Source organism: Microtus ochrogaster, chromosome 21 (genome assembly GCF_000317375.1).
Source record: "Microtus ochrogaster isolate Prairie Vole_2 chromosome 21, MicOch1.0, whole genome shotgun sequence".
In the NCBI taxonomy this organism is placed as follows: Eukaryota; Metazoa; Chordata; class Mammalia; order Rodentia; family Cricetidae; genus Microtus; species Microtus ochrogaster.
This window is the reverse complement of record NC_022022.1, coordinates 9,189,547-9,209,628: the sequence shown is the minus strand read 5'-3', so window position 1 is coordinate 9,209,628 and position 20,082 is coordinate 9,189,547. Positions and strand designations below refer to the sequence as shown.

At 49.4% G+C, this 20,082-nt stretch overlaps 1 protein-coding gene across 1 annotated transcript in view; it reads right to left on the bottom strand.

The window, feature by feature from the left end:
- The window catches only part of Igsf3 (immunoglobulin superfamily member 3), a 97,148-nt gene that overhangs the window by 19,193 nt on the left and 57,873 nt on the right, over positions 1–20,082 (bottom strand). Inside the window, exons 3-7 of the mRNA XM_013349925.2 lie at positions 18,516–18,893; positions 15,866–16,276; positions 11,149–11,538; positions 7,063–7,464; positions 2,351–2,755 (exon numbers count right to left, since the gene is read on the bottom strand). Coding sequence (XP_013205379.1) covers positions 2,351–2,755; positions 7,063–7,464; positions 11,149–11,538; positions 15,866–16,276; positions 18,516–18,893 — 1,986 coding nt within the window. The remainder of the gene's footprint in view (positions 1–2,350; positions 2,756–7,062; positions 7,465–11,148; positions 11,539–15,865; positions 16,277–18,515; positions 18,894–20,082) is intronic.

The window sequence follows — 20,082 nt, the reverse complement described above, 5'->3', positions numbered from 1 at the left end:
GCCAAGCACTACTTGGAGACACTTCCCAGGGAAACCACAAACAGTCTCAGTGGCATGTTGATGCTCAAGCAGATGCTGCTGCTGGATTCAGCCTTCTCGACGGCACTCCAGGTGTGGCAGAGAGCAGGAATGGCCCCGGCTTGGACCCTTCCGTCCCGTGCATCTCATGTGTATGAGCCATGAATGCAGTTCTAAGCCCACAGTGAGGACACCGATGAGAGGGCAGGATGGGCAGATGTGTGGAGTCAAAGGGATCCGGCCTCTCACCGCAGGCTGTTTCAGCTCTACCACTTAACTAGCTTTGGTCACGGCTCATGGTGGTCAATAGAGTCACCATAGATTTGAATCAGAATCCAAGCAATGAGAACCTTAAAGGACTAAGTGCCCACAAGGGCTTCAGGGCTCTGGTTGATTCCAAGTAGTAACAAAAAAGCAAACAGTAGGGGCTTATTCAGAGGTGCAAAGACAAGCAAGGTCTGGGGGGTCACTGCCTCTGCTACCTCCGCAAGCTGCAAAACCATGTGACAGAACTGACGCTCAGAACACTGACCTTGAGTGGCAGACAAGACAACAAAAACACACAATTACCACCCGTACTCACTCTACCCCATAAGGCAGCCAGGGGTTATCTCCCCATCTTCCACAAGTGTTTACATCAAATGGGGTCTCCACTTAGCCCTCCATTAACCTGAACGCCCATTGAAGAAAGCCTCTTCTTCAGCACCCTGTTGGCCCAGTTCAGCTCTAATTATCTAGACATAGCCTCACCATCTATAAAACCCATTTGTTCAAATGTGGTACAGAAGAGGCCTCTGTGATGGGGTCAGGCAAGGGGAAGGATAAACTCAGACCTTACCCCTTTTAACCTCACATGCTAAAAACTTCCCTGTTTGTGGCCTCTGATGTGACCAGTCTGGGTACACTAATCATAACGGGAGAACAAGGTCCAAACCATGTTTGCAAAGTGAGTGGGTCAGAAAGACAGGAAAAACAAAAACAAAAAAAACAACTCAACCATTTGTAAGTTCTATCCACCACCATTGTCTGTGTGGGTGCCTTTTCTATTCTGGGGGTACAGCATCCTAGACTGGGCACTCTGCTCCATCACCTTCCAACCTAGTCAGTCACAAGACAGACAGAAAAACCCAAATTACTTCTCAAGTCAGGGGAGAGCCTGGTGAAGGTGTATGAAGGCACCTCCATGCAGAATACCTGCCAAGTTAGTGACTTCTGGATGAATGGACTTCCACAAGAGAAAGTAATTCAGCTCATAAAACAGGAAATGAGTTAAGAAAAGACTATAGAAAAAGACTACATGGTTCCTCCAGTGACCAGGCCTATGGCCTTAGGCTAGTCCTTTAATTATTCCAGGAAATGTAAAATTCTAATCAAAGGGCTATTCTTCCTAATGGGGGTGGGGGCAGAGAAGCTTGATAAATACCACTGTCTTTCCTCTCTCCTCTAAGTTCTCTATCTAACATGGACAAGGGAAACCCCACACACAAAGTTACCGCCAGGACTTTAAGAGATGGGTTTAAAGATCGGAACGGCCTGCCCACGTTTTAATGTCAGTGTCTACACACACACACACACACACACACACACACACACACACACACACACACACAGACAGACAGGCTGGAGATTGTTCTTGGTTAAGAGAGTGCAAAGAGACAGGACAACTTGAAGTGCTGTGTGCTCCCTAACTGAAGTCTCCTTGGAGGTGTGTGTGTGTGTGTGGGGGGGGGGGTTACACTGAAAAACCCTGCTGAGACAACTGCAGAATTGTGGGTAATGAGACTGCACCAATGATGAATTCCTCAGTATGACAATGGGGCTGTGGTTAGATAGGACAACGTCACATGCTGGAGGATCTAGAAGTGTCCTAGTGCCCGCCACCTATAAACACACAAGAAGAAAACGCATGCAAGACATGAACTAGCCACCGAAGAAAGGGGGTGCACGTGATTGGAATTTCTCAGAGGTGGTTAACAGATGCTGTGCCAGGGCTCAGTATACTCTCTATTTCCTCACATCTCCCAAACATGCAAGCAGATGCCCTTCAATGTCTTACCATGTCACATAAGCAGGAGCAGACATCCTCATGGCTCGTGTATCATGGACGAGCACACCCTCATATATTATACTATGTCAGGGAAGAACAAGCATTCGGATCTCATATCATATGAGCACATATCTTCATATTACATATGCACACATCCTCCTTGCTGTGTCATTTAAGGGCACATTCTCATGTCTTACCACATAAGCACACACCCATGTCTCTCACCATGTCATGCAGACACACGTGGGCCCTACAGGAGGGAGGCCTCGGAGCCTGAGCACCCACCTGGCTGCAGTACCCGGATCTCCAGCAGGTTGGAGGTCCTCTCCGCCAGCCTCGTCCAGGTGTTGTTGTAGTTCCTCCGCCACAGCTCTGCCACACACTGGTACTTGCCTGCCTCAGTGTCACTGGCCCGGCTGATGCTCAGGCGGACATTGTTGCTGGACTCGGCCTTCTCGATGGCAGTCCGAGTTCGGAAGGTAGATGACCTGTCTCCCCACTGAACCCCTCCATCCCGCGTGAAGGTCACCAGATCGTGGAACTCGACCGTGCCCACTGGCTGGAACCGCCACGTCACCGACACGGGGACTCGGGATGGGTAGTGGGGTTTGATGATGCACTGCAAGTCAAAGGAGTCACTGTAGGTCACCCCTGGCGTCCGGGAGATGGCTGTGACTGCAAAGCCCGTTTCTGCAGGGAGAGCAGAGAGGTGAGGCAGACACATTGGCTTTTCTGGGGTAGTGTGTCATCAAATGTGGGTCACCTGGCAAAGCTGGCAGTCAGAGTGGAGGCTGCACGTTCTTAAGCTTTCTGGTCGCGAGCAAGCTATTTCTTTAGGTGTTTTGCTGAGGTCCAACTCAACGGTTCCTAAGACTTTACACAAAGAGGGCCCAGGCTATTCTGAGCAACCCAGCCCTGTCTCCTCCCAGTGAGACCTCAGAGCCTCATGTGGGTTTACAGCACTTCCTCCTCCAGGCTAAGACACCAAAGCCAAGGCCACTCCTAGCAATCCCAGAATTCTGTGCAAAGCCAGTTTCCTTCACTGCATGTCCCCAACACTTTTAGATACCTGTCCCTGGTCTTCTAGTGCATGACGTCCTGAAGCAGGCACATGCAAAAGGCTGTCAGCCTCTCCTCTAAGTCCCCACAAGGCCTAGGTTCAGACAGGTATTAAGGGACAGGAGGGCCTGGTCTCCAGTAGATGGACACCTAGATGGGTGGGGCATCACTCCGAACTTGAGGTTCCTGCAGTCCCAGTGGGCTGTGGCCTCTCAATATTTGTCACTGACTGGGAGGCATCCCTGGCCTCTAATGCTCATTCTCAGTACAAGGGAGTCACAGTTCCTTCAGTGTGTATGGGCACATTGGCGAGGATCATATGAAAGTAATGCTGGTCGGTGTGTGCTGAGTGCTGCATGCCAAGCCCGGTATGGGAGGCTCTGCTTTCACCCCCTCATTGGATCAGCACTGGGAGCTCAGGTGGGCTTGCTGCGCCTTTTGCAGGGTGCAGAGAAGTCAAGTAAACTGCTTGCTATTGTGAGTAGTAAATGGTAGAGTCAGGGTACAGCCCTGTGTGCACCTCACTCCAGGGCCAGCCTGGGGTTGCTGTGATCAAAGGCACCAACCCTGCAGGCAGTCACCTTCGGGACACTTCCTAGCTGTGTGACAATGAGTAAATGATCTAAGTCCCCTCTGCTTCTGTTTTCCTTTCTGTAAAGGGTCCTTGTGAAGTTTAAATGAGTATGTAGGACATCACATACACTCTAGAAAATATGTGGTTTGTCTAAGAAACCAAAGGGCTGAAATACTTTTTTTTTTGGTTTTTCGAGACAGGGTTTCTCTGTAGCTTTGGAGCCTGTCCTGGAACTCCCTTTGTAGACCAGGCTGGCCTCGAACTCACAGAGATCCTCCTGCCTCTGCCTCCCAAGTGCTGGGATTAAAGGCGTGCGCCACCACCACCCGGCGGGGCTGAAATACTTTAAAGTCTGCAGGTGAAACTCAAAGCATGGAAAGAGTCTTTGGTTTTTCCCTGGGGAGTTGTTAGAGAACAGGTTGGCAAAAATTACTGAATTCTCTGGATCTTCAATTTAAAAAATGAAGACACAGAGACCGACCCTGTGTGACCGTGATTCCCACTTAGGCAGTGGTGTATAGTACACATACCATAAGAGAGGTAAAGATCGCAGGGCAGTGGTGGGGCATGCCTTTAATCCCAGCATTCGGGAGGCAGAGGCAGGCGGATCTCTGTGAGTTCGAGGCCAGCCTAGTCTAGAAGAGCTAGTTCCAGGACAGGAACCAAAAAGTTACGGAGAAACCGTCTCGAAAAATCCAAAAAGAGAGAGAGAGAGAGAGAGAGAGAGAGAGAGAGAGAGAGAGAGAGAGGTAAAGATCAGGGATACCAGGGAACAGGTCCTGTACTGGGTGTTTCTGGCTTCACATATGAAGCCATGGTGCCCAAGGCCAACACGGGCCTACACGGTGGACACAGACCAGAGTGCACATAGCCACGGTCACATAGTCACAATGGTCTGTGGGCAGCCTATTAGTTCATCCACACATCTGTCACGGTTGAAGAAGATCCATTATTAATTATAGCAATACAAACATTTTTATGTGTCGCTGTTTACTTTAGATAATGACTATGGCTGGCTGGACAACCACGGTCCTAGTTCTAGAGGGAATCTAGAGAGGGTCAAGTGAGCAGAGCTGGCCTCAGGAATCCAAGGGAGTGCTGCTCCATCTGTCCTGGCTGTGAGGGCAGCCAGATACATGGTGAGCTTAAGAACACTCCCAGAGCAGATTACCTGAAACTGTAAAATTCCTTCCAGGGAAAGCACCCTGACTCACCCTCCCTGGATACCCTAACGTCTTCAGTGGGGAACAATCTACACGTAGGAGATCTCAGAACCATCTTCCAGGTTCCCATGTCCAAGTCCACAGTGGTGCCAAGCATAGGCAGCAGGGACTGTGATCATCACTGGAGGAAGTTTCTAGACACAGACATCAGAGCTGCCTGGTGACTGCAGAAGGCAAGCCCATCTTTGGTATGAAGCATTCAGAAAGCTGATGCAATCGCAGTGAGGGCAGGGGGACACAGGCTACATCTGGGTTACATGATGCTGTGTAGATTCCAGGGCCTAGACAGCAGCCAGTCTAACCAAACAGGCCCCACGGAACGCCATGGGTCTAGAGCAGCTTCCTGTTTCCTGCTGCTTGCATGTCTCTTTTTACTGCATGCCCTGCTTGGAGAGACACCTTGTTACACTGAAAAGCCCAAGGATTCCTACAACAGTGACAGGTGGCTTCCCCCCTTTTCAAAGCAGCCGGAGGGAAGCCCTGGCACGGGGGAGTTAAACATCAAATGGAAAACGCTTTATCACTAGAAAATTGAAAACAGACATTTAAGAATAAAGCCAGTGCTGCCCTAATCCCAGAAGGGAGAACAAGGACTTGGTCATGGGCAGATTTACCTTGCGCTGCTGTCTTTACTGGGTGCTCGACAGCACCACCAGCCTTACCTGAGGTGGTGACACAGTCCCTGGGAATGGGGACTGACAAAGCTTCCTGACAACAGAAGGCCTGACAAAATAAGTTATCTTCTCAGCAAAGCAGCAGGTTGGTCTTTTGAAACCGTGATAGATGGACTGCATCTGGCAGATAACACGGGAAGAAGCCTCTTTGGATATCCCACGAGGCGCAAATCTAATAGTACTTGGTTTCTGCAGATCTCAAGGTATCTTTTCACTCCGTGCAAATGAGGAAATGTTTTTTTCTTAAGTGGGAGCTTCACAGAGGAAGAGATAAAAACACAGGCCTAAATGGGACAATTGAGCTGAGTACTGAGACTCGGTCAGACGTGGGGCAAATGCTGTGTCGTGGGCAATGGGTTTTCCATCCTGTTCAGACACTTTGGGGGTCTGGGCTGTGAGCAGCTGAGTAAGACACCCTGTGGGCGGGAGAAACTTATCACTATACCTGGTCATTCCTCTTTTCCAGGCCAGTTTTACCCCAGCCATGTCCTGTTGATGTCACTTATCCTCACACCACCCAGCTCACCCAGTGCCAGAGATGGCAACAGGAGTCCCTAGCCCTAGGTGCCCCACCCACCATCTATCGTTAGTTTCCTCAAGCCCTTCAATAAAACACTCTAGAAGATACCATTATCTCTAATCAAAACTTGTTTGCCTTTTTGTCGTGCGTGCGCGTGTGTATATGTGTGTGTGTGCATGTGTGTGATGTGATGCATATGAGTATATGCATGTTTGTCTGTGGTTGTGTGTGCATATGCATGCACACACAGGCCAAAGACTGACGTCAGGCATTCTCAATTGTTCTTCCACCTTATTCGATGAGGCAGGGTCTCTCAATCAAACCCAGAGCTAACTGATATGGCTGGTCTTGATCGCTAGCTTGCTCTAAGGAGCCCATGTCTGTCAGCTTCTGGGACTAGAATTACAGGCATGTGAAATGGGATTCCCCTTTGTATGTTGTGAATACTGTTGGTTAATAAAAAATCTGTCTTAGGCCTGCACAAGACAGAACTTAGGTAGGCAGGAAAAACTAAAATGAATGCTGGGAGACATGCTGGGAGAAAGAAGGTGGAGTCAGATAGAAGCCATGTAGCCCCACCGGAGACTTTTGCTGTAACTTTACCCGGTAAGCCACAACCATGTGGCAATACACAGATTACTAGAAATGGGCTAAATTAATATGTAAGAGTTAGCCAATAAGAAGCTAGAGCTATTGGGCCAAGCCGTGATTTAAATAATACAGTTTCTGTGTGGTTATTTCGGGAGTCTGGGCAGCAGGGAAATGAACAAGTGGCCTCCTACAACAGGCATGATGCTGGGCCCACTCAACATTTTACTAGGGTCCTGTGAACCTGAACTCCAGATCTTCACACTCACAGCATCTCCCCAGGCCCTCCAACCAGAACACTGCTAAAAAGGGAAGGAGCCTGGCAAAAAGCATCTGCCATGGTCCCACTGCTCACTCACCGAGAGCCGTGATGGAGACAAGGGTACTGGCACGGCGCTCTCCCACGATCTGCCACTCTCCATCCACAGCCCGTACCCACTCGGTCACATGGCATTCGTACTGGCCCTCGTCCTCCTTCCTGCTGTTGAAGATGCCCAGGCTGAAGGAGTTGGGCTGCACCTGCTCCATCTGGATGCCCCCGAAGCTGCTGCGCTCCCAGTAGGATGAGCCCGGTTGCACGGTGCCGTCCCGGTCTAGCCACATGACGTTGCTGCGGCGGTTCTGCCTGTCCACAAGCTGCCAGATGACAGAGAAGCGGCCCTGCAGTCTGCCCACTGTGCGGACGCTACAGGAGAAGTGCAGATCCTCGCCCTCGAGGATGACGCTGGCATTGCTGGCCACCTCCACAGAAATGCTGCTTTCTGGGGAGAAGAGAGAGTGACACACTGGGGGTTTACGGTCTCCAGGGCACCCCCCTCACAGATGACACAGAAAGAAGGGTGCAAACCGAATCCCATGACTCTGACAGTGAAGGTCAAAGGAGCCAAAGCTCTGATTTGCTCTGACAACTTACTGCTGTAAGATCTGGCTGGTGCAGACCAGGCATTGCTTCCTAGATCTGGTAGTCTAGAATGCTCTTTGTTTGTGGAGTGGATTGGGATAATGAGCTCCTAAGACCTAAGAGTAAATCAGAACCTGAGAAATTCAATACAATGACAGGGTGTTGATAGCATAAAATTATTTCTGGGTGACCTGTTCAGACGCAGTTCAAGGCTTTTGGCTCAGAGTTTCTGCATGAGGAAAAACTTCCTAATCCGACCACACCCCAATCTTCCAGCACTTGGAGCTACAGCAGTCAAACAAAAGCTATAAAATCCTTAGTATGCCATTTGAATCCTTTGGGGAAATATTAGGAAGTAGAAAAGATGTCAGGAAGTACTTGGAAGATGGCACGTGCTTGTGTGTGGAAAATGGGGCACAGATGGTCTAGCCTCACCAGGAGTGTGTGGGGAGCAAAGTTTCATGTTTTCATTAACACAGAAGGTCACCATCCACCACTCCCCTGTTCTACCCACTCATTCAGCCCTGGGGCACCTCTACTCGCCATCCTGACAGTCTGCCAAGCAAAGGTGGCCATAAGAACTTTACTCCCAGCCTAGCTTGGTCTAGCCTTTGCCACTCCTTTGGATAGCTGGTCTCAGTCAAGGGGATGATTCAAACTTGAGAAGCCTCAGCTTCTTCTTCTGTAAGATACCATTTTTAACTTACAAAAGATTAAAAAGCAAGTAAGACAATCACACAGACTGTGTAACACACAGTGTGCTTTTTAAAGGCGGTGTCCACAATCATGATTGATCTTACTATACTCGGATATTTCTGCCTTCATAAACAGCATGGCTAACACTTTCCTAATTGTGCATATATTATTTTGTATAATTACCTATATTGAGTTCAATAAGCTCATATAAATTAAACAACACAACACACAGTGTCATAATCAATTTGAATTCAATTTTCTAGGCACCATTGACAATCGATTAAGTCAAACCCCAGATCAAGAAGCACACCCAATTACTGCAGCATTTGGATCCACTTTATTATTCTCCCCTTCATTTCCCCATAGACAGAAACGGCAAAGAAGAGCACCGGGCCTCAGCGTCTAGCGTTTGTCATAGTGAGTAGGCTGTGCTTGCTCCATAGGAAGTGGGTCTGGACAATGTGGGAAGAGCAGGCCTCTGAGGACAGCTTGCCCATGGCAAGGCTCTTGTCGACAGGGCTTCGGAGCTTGGCTGCACTGCCTGCCTCCTGACTGGAATCCTGGTGTTCTCACCAAGCCTCAGTTATCACGTGCACAGTTGGGACTCTACCGAGTGTCTACTTAGGATCACGACACTGAGAAAGGAAATGGGAAGCGGGCAGAACTGAGGCTGAACCTAAGGCTCATGGATGCTCCACAGGCATTCCACTGCTGAGTTACAGCCCCAGTGTTATTCATCATGACCAATACCCTTCCCCACTGTTTTCAGCTCGAGGTGAGATGCAGAAGACAGCTTCAGGATCAAGGAAGAAAACCCTCTGGTCTGTCTCATGCAGAAGAACGACCTGTCAGACGTTAGTCGTATGCACTACTGCCACCCCAGTGGACTCCTAAGGACATTCGGGATGGCTATTTGGAGGAAGCCTGGAAAACCTAGACAGAAGGAAAGCCTCTGGCAGCCAAGGCCTGGACAAACACGGATCTGCTGCTGCACTGCACGCTGTAACTATTTATCCGGGTTCCCAGGCTTAGAACAAGGTAAAATCCTCTGGACTGAATGAAAACTAGGACAGAATCATTCAAAATCTGAGTGTGTGTTCATAAATGAAATTCCCAATCAGGAGGCTGCCGGTGGAGCACAGGCTAAGCGCAGAGCAGCGGGTTCGGAGTTAGAGCAAATGTTCCTAATGCAATCGCAATCTCAACCACTAACTGAACAACCGGATCAGACACTTCCCTGTATGTGCTCTGAAGTCTCCATTCACAAGATGGATGTAACGCTAGCTTGGACAGAGATTGGAGGATTGAGAGCAGAGAGATAATTTATGCAGAAGCACTTTGGGTTCTTAGGAGGAAAGGTGCCATTAAAATCCAGGGCATTATCACCATTACCGATTGATTGTTGTTCTTCAGTAGACTTACCCAAGTGGCCTTGGGGCAGGATCTGGTGCTGCTGAGGGACTTTAACTACCCAGTTATCTGCTGGAAAAGCAATATAGCAGGCCACAGATCATCAAACAAGTTCTTGGAAGGGCTGGGGGAAATCTTTTAGTACAAAGATAGAGGAAGCAAACAGGGTGGCCGCCCTTCATGCCACCCTCACGAAACAAGGAGAGATTAGTTTATAAGCACGGAATCTGTGGTTAGGGCAGGCACAGGAAAACAGGATAAAGAGTGTGGGCATTCAATCTGATCGTTTCAACTGTACATATATTCAGCAAGCACCTACTCTATGCAAAGCACCATGCAATTGCAAGAAAAGCACCAGAGTTCAAGGTTACGTGTGTGTGTGTGTGTGTGTGTGTGTGTGTGTGTGTGTGGTAAGTACAATAAGCATGACAGAAAACAATTCCATTGATGAAAAGAGAGAGAAGGGTGACAGGCCTCCTCAATCTATTTTGGACTTCACACTCAACAGAGAAACATTTCAAACACATAAACGTGTAAATAAAAATGTAAAGGAAATCATTACAAGGCTAAGAGGAGGAACAGTCCTAGGAGCTAAGAAAAGGTTAAAGGTTAGTTCTTAAACTGGACCATCTTGTTTAAAAATCAGAGCGTTGTGAGTTTTGATTAACGTTTTGCTAAAAACAGAACTGTGAGAGAAAAGAGATTAATAAGAACGTCTCGACACCATGGATATTTTAAACACAGCATGCATGCACTCTGTTCATCGCTCAAGTTCCCAGAAGGGCACCACCCATCCTGACACGGTCAGCGTACAGAGAGGCAGAGCCCCTGGAGCAGCCTTGAGAGGCCCGAGCTCTCGAAGCACACTCCAGTAAGGCAAACACCCCACCCCCTGACCATCTATGTGCACATTGGGATGAATCTATCACTTCGTGCACGCTAGCAGAGTGCTCTACCACCCACCGCCTTCTAACAATGCAATTTCAGTACAGAAGAGACAATTAGGGAACTACCCGCCTTGATACCTGGAAAAACCCAGACAGCAAATCCTTCCTAACAATGCAGTTGATGATACCCAAATCCTCCCATAAGAGATGAGCTCTCCTTCAGTGAGATTTCAAGGCAGGCCTCTACCCACTTCTTCTGGGATTTAACTCCTCCAGAAGAGCAAATGACTTTCTGGTCTTCTCCCAAGCTGAGCTGCCAAGGCTGGTGCTTTACACCAAGCTGCGTGAGTTCAAGTCTGCAGGTACCATCTCCAGCCAAGACATGCCCCTGCTGCTTTGTAGACCAGGGGCTGGAGAAGGCAGAGAGGCCCTCTCTCTGGTCATCTTACCCCAGTCTGCCCCTTCTGCCTGAGCTATTCTCTCTCCACTACTTCTCCGTTATGGCACTAGTCACTGCACCAGGAACTAGTAAGCAATACACTTCTACTTACTGAGGGGAAGGACGACGATGGGGATGTTCTTGGGACGCTTGCTTTCCTTGTCGATGAACTCGCCAGTGACAGTCTTCTCTCGCTCTGTCACCCGGCAGTTGTATTTACCGCTGTCTTCCTGGCGGAGGTGGTATATCTTAAGTACAAAGACACCGTCACCCTCTTTGGCCACTTTAAGCTGTCCCTTGGCTTCACGGTGGGCAAATTCACTGTTGAGGACTGGCACAGCGTTAGGCCCCATGGTGGCGATAAGTGAGCTGTTGAAGGCCCAGGAGACGGCAAAGTACCGGTCAGGAATGTTCTGAGCCTCTAGGATACACCTGAACTCCACTGCCTCGCCCACTGTGTGTAGCCGCTTATCTGTCTCCAGGCGTACGGTGAACTCTTTGTCTGCGAACACAAACAGACTGGATGCATTCTGGGCAAATGAGGGCTGCAACCCAAACTGCTTCAGGAAATCCCTATTCCCCAACCTTCTTCATGACACTAACCACAGAGACGACTCAGTGTTCATCTTGAGAGAAAAACCCAACTCCAGCCATGCAAACTCTTAGAGTCCCAACCAAACCCAGGCGCTCTTAGGAGCTTACCACTTGCATCTAGACCAACGGGACCCTGTCAAGGAGCACACTGCTCCAGATTAAACCTCCGGCGCCTGCAGACAAGCTTAGTCTCACTCAGTGGCAGCTGGCAAAGGTCCAGGCCTGAGTTCCGCTAGAGCAGCATGGTTACAAGGACGTTTGTCTGCTCAGCAGATCCTGTAAGACTCACCTCACAGAGGTCTGTGAGACAAAATCAGGCGCTGACCCCAGTTCTAATCAAAACTCAGGTGAATTTACTGAGATTCTTCTCTACCACTATAAGAACACTGAGAATTAGATGTGGGTAAGACAAACTAGCTGCATCCCACAAAATGTCTTTGCACCAGCTTACAACTCGCTGGTCATGACTTAGACAGAGCAGCACAGAATCTACTTCCACTAACAGTCAAACACCTCTGGAAATGGCCAAGGATCAAGGCAGGAACTCTCCCAAGGGCTGGTATCTATCTAGGCCCAGCGGTATCACCACTGCAAACAATGCCACGATCTCCAAGAAACAGTAGTAGTTGATGGTCGACTCAAGAGACTTCACCCTGTAGCGGGAGGCACTCATGGTGGAAGTGAGGGGACAGGAAGAGGACTTAGGACTCGGGGGAAGTGGCACCATCTCCCCTTGCTGTGGGAGCCCGCAGCTCCTAACTCCTTCCGGTTCCAGCTATATTCCTTGAAGAGACTACAGAGGGAAATCCCATCATGGTGGAGTTGAGCGCCTAAGCACTCATCAACCTCAATGCCATAATGGCCTTCCCTCTGCGGCATTTCTGGGCCATCACTACCACCTTCGAGATCCATGCCTCGGTTGTCCCGAGCCCATCCCTCATGCTCTTCAAGCTCATGAGCGTCCTACTTCCCCGTGGAAATGGACCGTGTGAGCCAAGGAAGCGTTGCTCTTCTCCAGTCCACTCAGTATGTCTTCTCTTCGTCTCCTCCTTCCACACAGGTCAGTCTCCTGAGTCAGACACCATCTCTTGCCCGTGACTAGCTCCTCCCTGTATTACCCAAAGCCCTCTCAAGAATACCTGTGACATGTCAGCTGTGGCCTCCGCCCCATCTCATATGAAATAGTCCTGGGAGACAATGGCAGAAAGCAAAAGGATTTTATTCTGCTACCGTCTGCTAGGGCAACGTACCCAGATGAGACCGTGCCCACATTATCCATTGTCATTAGCCCTCTGATCAATAAAACACAGTGATTCATAATCCATCATCAACCCTAAAAAGCACTCCTTCCAGGAGACTGCCCATGTGGCATACAGGGCATCCCAGGGTCTCAGACCTTCTCATCTGTCCTAGGCTAAGTGGGCTACCGCCAGGGCTTTCCTCTTTTGGCAGCCCCGGATGCTGCTTATCCCATGAGGATGCCTCAAGTTCCATGGAGCCTTCACATTTCCTGGAGATGCAAACCCCTCTTTCTGCAGAGCAATCTGCTCTTGCTTATACACAATCAATCGAGTATGGAATTTGACATAAGCTATATCCCCTTTTCCTAGCCCACTGACATCTGGCTTCCTGATCCCTTGTCCACTGACCTAGTGAGCAACACCAAAGGCTGACCCGACCCTCATCCTCCTGAGCAAGCTCTAGCCTCTGGGGCTGCTCTCCTCCCTTGGTTCCAGGACAGCATCCCTTCTGCCTCTCCCTGCCTCGCCTGACCATTCTGCTCCTTTCACAACGGGGCTTGTTCTCGGACCACTCAGTACTGCCATGGGTCTTCTGAACTTGGTCCTATTCTTGCCCTAAGGCCTCTCACAAGCCCTCCTCACTTGTGTTCAGTCTTAGATGTCCATGTCCAACGACACGATGGGTGTGCCATGCTATGAGTGTCTCTGAGAGTCCGCTTACAATGGACCCCTCGACTAAGTTACAGAGACAACCAGTGCTGCCACCAACAGGTGAACAGACCTCCCAGCGGGGCTCTGCAGGGCCCCATGACCCTGCATCACTGCACAGGGAAACGTCACTCATCTTGGCAGCCCTGGGGCCTCGCACCACACCTTCAGTGCTGGAAAGACTAATGTCTACTAAAATAAACATGAAGAAAAAGGCCGGAAGGTGGAGTTGCGACTCCTGAGCCTCAATATGTACACGCCGTGAAGATATCAACGTTTATTTTTTCCATTAAAATTTTCCTTTGCTGGCTTAGTCTGGATACATTTGCAGGGCAAGTTCAAAATGTCCTAATTCTAAATTGGTAAGATTAAAATAAAGAAGATTAGCTGATGCAACCTAATTTAAAAGCATTAAGACTCGAAATTAGGCCCAGACTTTTTTGACACTGATCTTAAGACCAAGCAGGAAGGCAAATGATAAACAGGAACTAAAGCCTCTTGGGTAAACTTAATATTAGAAGATCCAGAAGGCACTAAGAGCTCTGGTCCTAAGTGTGGATCGAGCGTGCCCCTCTCACCAAGAACCCCACCTTCATTTGTTTTCATGCCCGCTGGGTGTCCAGAGAACCTCCTAGCCTGCTCCCCCTGGAGCTGCACTAGACAGAATGCAGACCAGTGAAGAAGGACCTGGGGAGTCCATCAGAGACACAGCTTCCCCAGCCCTGCCCCAGGAGTCTCTGAGGAGGGACTTCCGGGATGAGTCAGAAAGTTCAGTAATCAGGTGACTCGGAAGCATTGCTCTCAAATGTCCCAGCACCTTTGCAAGGAGGACAAGAGACAGTGCTGACAAGAACACTGCCACCTGTAACACAGAAACATCCTTTCGTCAGCAGGACCAACAGCCCTCAGCAGGGAGAGGAGACAAGGCCCTCCAGTGATAACCATCCTCCAACCAAAGCCAGGCCCACATAAGAACCCGCCCCAGCTCAGCCAACACTGGCCACAACAGCATCAGCTCTCAATGGAGCTCTGCAGGTGCAAGAACCTAGAGGAGAGAACCCAGAGTCTCCGGAAATATCAAGAGAAGCTGTGGAGAGCTGCGGCTTGCCAGGCCACCATCACTACCTCAGCCTTGAGGACTGCAACTTGCTAGGCTGCGACCACTACCTCAGCCCGAAGCACACCATTCTTCCCCCTCAGGGACCCTGCCAGGCCTTCCCTTGACAAAGCGTCCACAGCAGGAGCTAACACTCTATACGGGCCTCATAGCACACATCTGGTTATTGCTGGGACCACACCACAGAGCACTGTATTCGCTACGCTCAACCGCAAGGTGAGGAAGCCATCCTACCTTGCTCCACAGACATAACAACATGTGTTAAAGTATTTTAGAAGTTGTAAAAAAAATGGCAGGAATATTAATATAAAAATAATGGTACGCTAACATCTGCTTTGCTTGATGGTTCACACATCCAACAAAAGGCTCATCATCTCAAATGTCCTCTGCAATCGAAACATCATCAAGCTGGGTGGCATCCACGGCTATCAGGAATGAGAACCCAGAGTCATAAGACACAAAGATTTTCTATGGCCGGGCGGTGGTGGCACACGCCTTTAATCCCAGCACTCGGGAGGCAGAGGCAGGCGGATCTCTGTGAGTTCGAGACCAGCCTGGTCTACAAGAGCTAGTTCCAGGACAGGCTCCAAACCCACAGAGAAACCCTGTCTCAAAAAACCAAAAAAATAAAAAAATAAATAAACAAAGATTTTCTATGGTATCTCTCATTTTAAATTTTTTTAAAAAAAGATTTACTCATTTTATTATGTGCCTGCATGTATATGTGCACATCATATGTGTGCTTGGAGATCAAAAGAGGGTAAAGGATCCCTGGGACTGAAGTTGAAGAGTTGTGAGCCACTGTGTAGGAGCTAAGAATTGAACCTGGGTCCCCTGCAAGGGCAATACGTGCTCTTGGCCACGCTCCAGCCTTCTCTCCAGCCACACTTTTCTGCCAAATCTCTCATTTAAAAAAAACAAATGTCTTATTCAAAATAAAGGATGATAGCATATAGTAAGAAAACACAATGAAGAGCAGGGGCCGTACGGGCAGCTGTCTGTGACGCACTGCAAGTTGGGTCCCCGTTTTCTCCAGCCGACGTCACAACCATCTCTAACCTCACCCAAAACCCTACTGTGTTGTCATGGTCACCAAATAAGGTGTCCCCACACCCTCCTAGTGTCTGACTCCCCACCAGGTAAAGGACAAGAAGCTGAGAGAGACTGACCAGTGGGCTGGACGTTGACCACAGCACCCTCGGAACGCTTCCTAGTCATGGCGTACCAAGAGCCATCTGGATCTTGGATCCACTCGGCAGCCTCGCAGTAGAACTCGCCCTGGTCGGAGGGCTGCAGGTGGAAGATGGTGAGGCGGAAGGTGGTTCTCCCCAGCTTGTCCAGCCGCACCTCCCCCAGGTTCTGCCGCTGGGCATATTCACTGCTGGAGTGCAGGATGAAGTCTCGGCTCAGGGAAATGACCTCCACCGGCTTCTCGCCACCCTTCCGCCTAAGCCAGGATACTGAGAGGTGGCTGTGCTGGTCACTCTCAGTGGACACTTCACAACTGAGCTCCAGTGGGTCCTGTTCCACTTTATGCAGAGTCTGGGGGACAGCTGTGGTCTGCAGGGAATCTGGGATCACTGTAACATAGAAAGTTCCAACAGAGGAAGGTTACAAGGCTACAGAATCAGACTCACTTTCCGAGAGGCGAGGGCCCTACTCTACACAGAAACCACTATTACTGCCTCAACAAAAGCAGCCCTAACAATCGATTCGAGGCCACAGACAACCCCGAAAGGCATATAAACCTAAATACACTTTTCTTTTATGGTAGCCAAGATAATATTTTTGGCATGGACACCTGCTTGGTATTTTAATAACACTCAGAGCAAAGATGGGACTTTATTTTAAAAATGTATACAACAAAAAAATTCCCTGAAAAAAACTGTGTAAGAATAATCGCTGAGGTCTAATAAGATTTGATGTTGGTTTTGGTATTGCTTTGAGATACCTTCACCTCACTTCTGACTGGGAACGGCTCCTGGACCTTCTGGCTTTCCATTCCTAAACAGCCCTTTCCCTCTTCCCTTCTGGACCCTCCTCTCCATCCCATCTCCCAGTTCACCTCATCCGTGCACTGTCCTGAGATGTGGGAACTGGGGAGTGGGACTAGAGAAAACCATCATCATTCCCTATTTTCCCCTTGTCCTGGGGAAAGAGCCTAGGACTTGAATAGGCAAGTACTCTACCACTGGGCTCCAACCCCCACAGTCTATCTCTTTAATTTGGAGACCAAGTCTCACAATGTTGTCCAAGGTAACCTTGAACTTGTGATCTCCCAGCCTCAGCTTTCCAAGTGGCTGGATTACAAATGGGTACCACTAAGCCTGGCTGCACCCCTATGCCTTCACAGGATTCATCAAAGTGACCACAGCTGTACACAGAGGACTCAGGCAAATGAAGACACTGCGGTGTCCAGTGACTGGGTTTTTTTGACCTTTATCTTTCTGAAGACTATACGTCACCCTACTTGCTACCTCTGCTGCCTGATAAAGGCGCCCCAGTCATGACAGGGGCATGTTTTCCTCCCTGTTCCTGTCCCAAGGTTGATGTTTAAAGTCCTCTTACTTTAGAGGCTCATTACAGAAATGAAGAAGAAGCAAAGGCAGTGTCCTTATTGACAAAAGCCCCACCAACAGGTCCTGCCGAGCTCAGGACTTGGGTACAAATCAGAATAGTCCTGCTGCTATCTGCCCTTTCTCACTGGCAGTGGTAACCAGAGGGGCCCACGCTAAATGCTCCCGACTCTTCCAGCTTACATCCTCTCCAGCACAGAGAGCGTCGAGAGAGATAGGCAGTCTGTAGCTCCTTAGCACGCAGCCAGGGAGGTCTCGGTACCCGGAGCCCTACTCTCTCCCCGGACCTCAAAACCTGTCCTTTTTCCTCGTCATTTCTGAGAGATGGAGTCCAGGGAATTGCACCCCAAAATAGGGACACTTTCTGTCGATTACTTCACACTAAAGACAGACCCTTTGGACAGTAGTGGATGCTTCAAGCAGCGCTATTCCAGTGCGTGTCTGCTCAAAGAGCAGGCCTGCTGAAGAAGCTCTCACCTTCTGCTTCTTCGCTGGATTTTCTATTAATTGAACTCAGATCAGCAGGGAAGGAGACTAAAGAACACAACTGTTCATGGGCAGCTTCAGTCACAAGCTCCCGTCTGTCTCTGAGATCCACTCAGTTCCCAGAAGAACCATTACTGTCTGAGAATCACTAACATCACTTACTATATCTCAAATGGTCTCATTCCCTTCTCGCTCTCTGCCCCCTCTGAGCATCTGGAATTCACTGGGTTATCTGAGCAGGGACTCTCCTGAGACTGCCCTCACACACATTACCGGCCTCCTGCAGCAGTAGATAGACACCTCCGGTTGGTGTCTCTCTACTGCCACTGTCCCCGCCTCTGGAGGGTGGGACTTTTGCTCTTGCTCTTTTAGGGGCTTGGCTCTCTTCCCGCTGACCTTACCCCTTTATCTTCTGAGCCATCCCTCCAAACTGTCACCCACAAATGTCGTTGCCTTGCCTTGGCCTCCTGGATGCTGGGATGATAGGCATGAGGCTCCGCTCCCGGATTTTGCCTTTACATACTCATACTGCCCTTGACCAAGAAAGGCCTGGTTAATCACTTGAGGTTCTTAACGTTTGCACAAGACTCCCAAGTGTCAGCCTCAAATAGTGTTCACAAGTGTACATGGAAATCGTGTTCACTTATGTTCCCTTATGTATCCTAAGATATTTGGGGAATCTGTCTTTCAGCAAAGGTGTATGGCAACAGAAGGGGCTCAGGCTGACACCGGCCACATGAAAGCAATGTCTCCTTACCCACTAGGTTCATCTTGGCGCTGTAGCTCCCAAAGTAGCGCTCATCCGTGTTGGGGGTGTGACATTCATACTGCCCAGCATCCCGGGCTTGCAGCTCTGTGATGTGCAGCAAGGCCGAGTTCCCCTGGATTCTTTCCACGTAGATCTTCCCGCCTCGGACTCGCTGGGTGTAGATGGCGTAAGGGAAGGACGAGTCCACTGTGCTAACGATCTGGACTTCACGTTCTGGAGCGGAGGGTAAGTAAATGGACCACTGGAAGTTCTGCTCAGAGGGACCCTGGTAGCCACTCACATTGCACCAAATGGTGATGTGGGAGCCCTCTGTGCGGTACAAGGGTCCTTCCTGGACGGTGACCTGTCGCTGTGCAGACACCACACCTAAGGGGAGACAGACACAACAACGTGCTTACTTTTCTGACCAAATGCAAAACAGACAGCACTCCCCAGAGGATCTGTTATTGTGCGACATGATGGCAATATAAATAGGTTACTGGCCCTTTCCAAGGCACTCTGTGATTTATAAATATTAATTAAAACACTGTAGTAAAGCTCTGGATCTAATCTGCATATATGAGCATTTGATCGCACAAGGACGTGGCTCTGTTACTTATTCAACGCTGACCCTTGTGAATTTCATTTGGTCTCTCTGTCATTTATACGGCAGTTTTATATCTATTTATTAATACTGTTTATAAAGTTTTTAATAAAATGAACAGGAAAAGTTGAATCCTTGGCACAAATCCAGCCAAAAACAAATAAAAGCAACCGCCTTGTAATCTGGTTGAAATTAAATGTTTCTCCCATGATTAGCGGGGCTGGCCCAAGAAAGCCACTGAGTCTTTTTTATTTGGGGGAGGGGTGGGGCAGTGCTGCATTCTTTCTTCCCATCTCATCCCAAGGAGCAGCTCCTTTTCCCTGCACAAACAGAGGCCAGCAGATCTGGCAATGGGAGTGAGCGGGGGTGTGAAGTAGGGCAGATTCCCACCAGCTGGCACAGAGGGGCGGCGCATAGCAGTACTGAACCAGGGTTAGCTGCTCTTGGGCTCTTGGTTCTGACTGGCCCATCAAGTCCCTGCCTCTTGGTTCAGGCACAGCTCTCCAGGGTCACTTCTGCCTCTGCCTACCCTATGTCCTTCACATTGCATCCTCTTGCAGGGAGGGGCAAAAGTTAAATCTGGAGACTCAAGGTTCTCATCCCATGGCATCTGCTACGCTTTCGACAGGGGCTGAGTGTTCCATAAGGGTTCATATGCTGGTGAGGAGAAGTGAGGGGTGGAACCTGTAAGAGACAGGGGCCTAGGACAAGGTCAAGAGGACATGGGAACACTGGAAGGAATCAATGTCAACAGCTGGGATGAATTAACTTCCACAAGGGTGGTGTGAGTGTGTGTGTGTGTGTGTGTGTGTGTGTGTGTGTGTGTGTGTGTGTCTGTGTCTGTGTGTCTGTGTGTGTGTGTGTGTCTGTGTGTGTGTGTGTTTAAAATCCTCCAAGTCTGACCTCCTGCCCCACTATATGATGGTTCCTCACTCTTGCATATTACACCTTCCAGCCAGGACACCATCCACC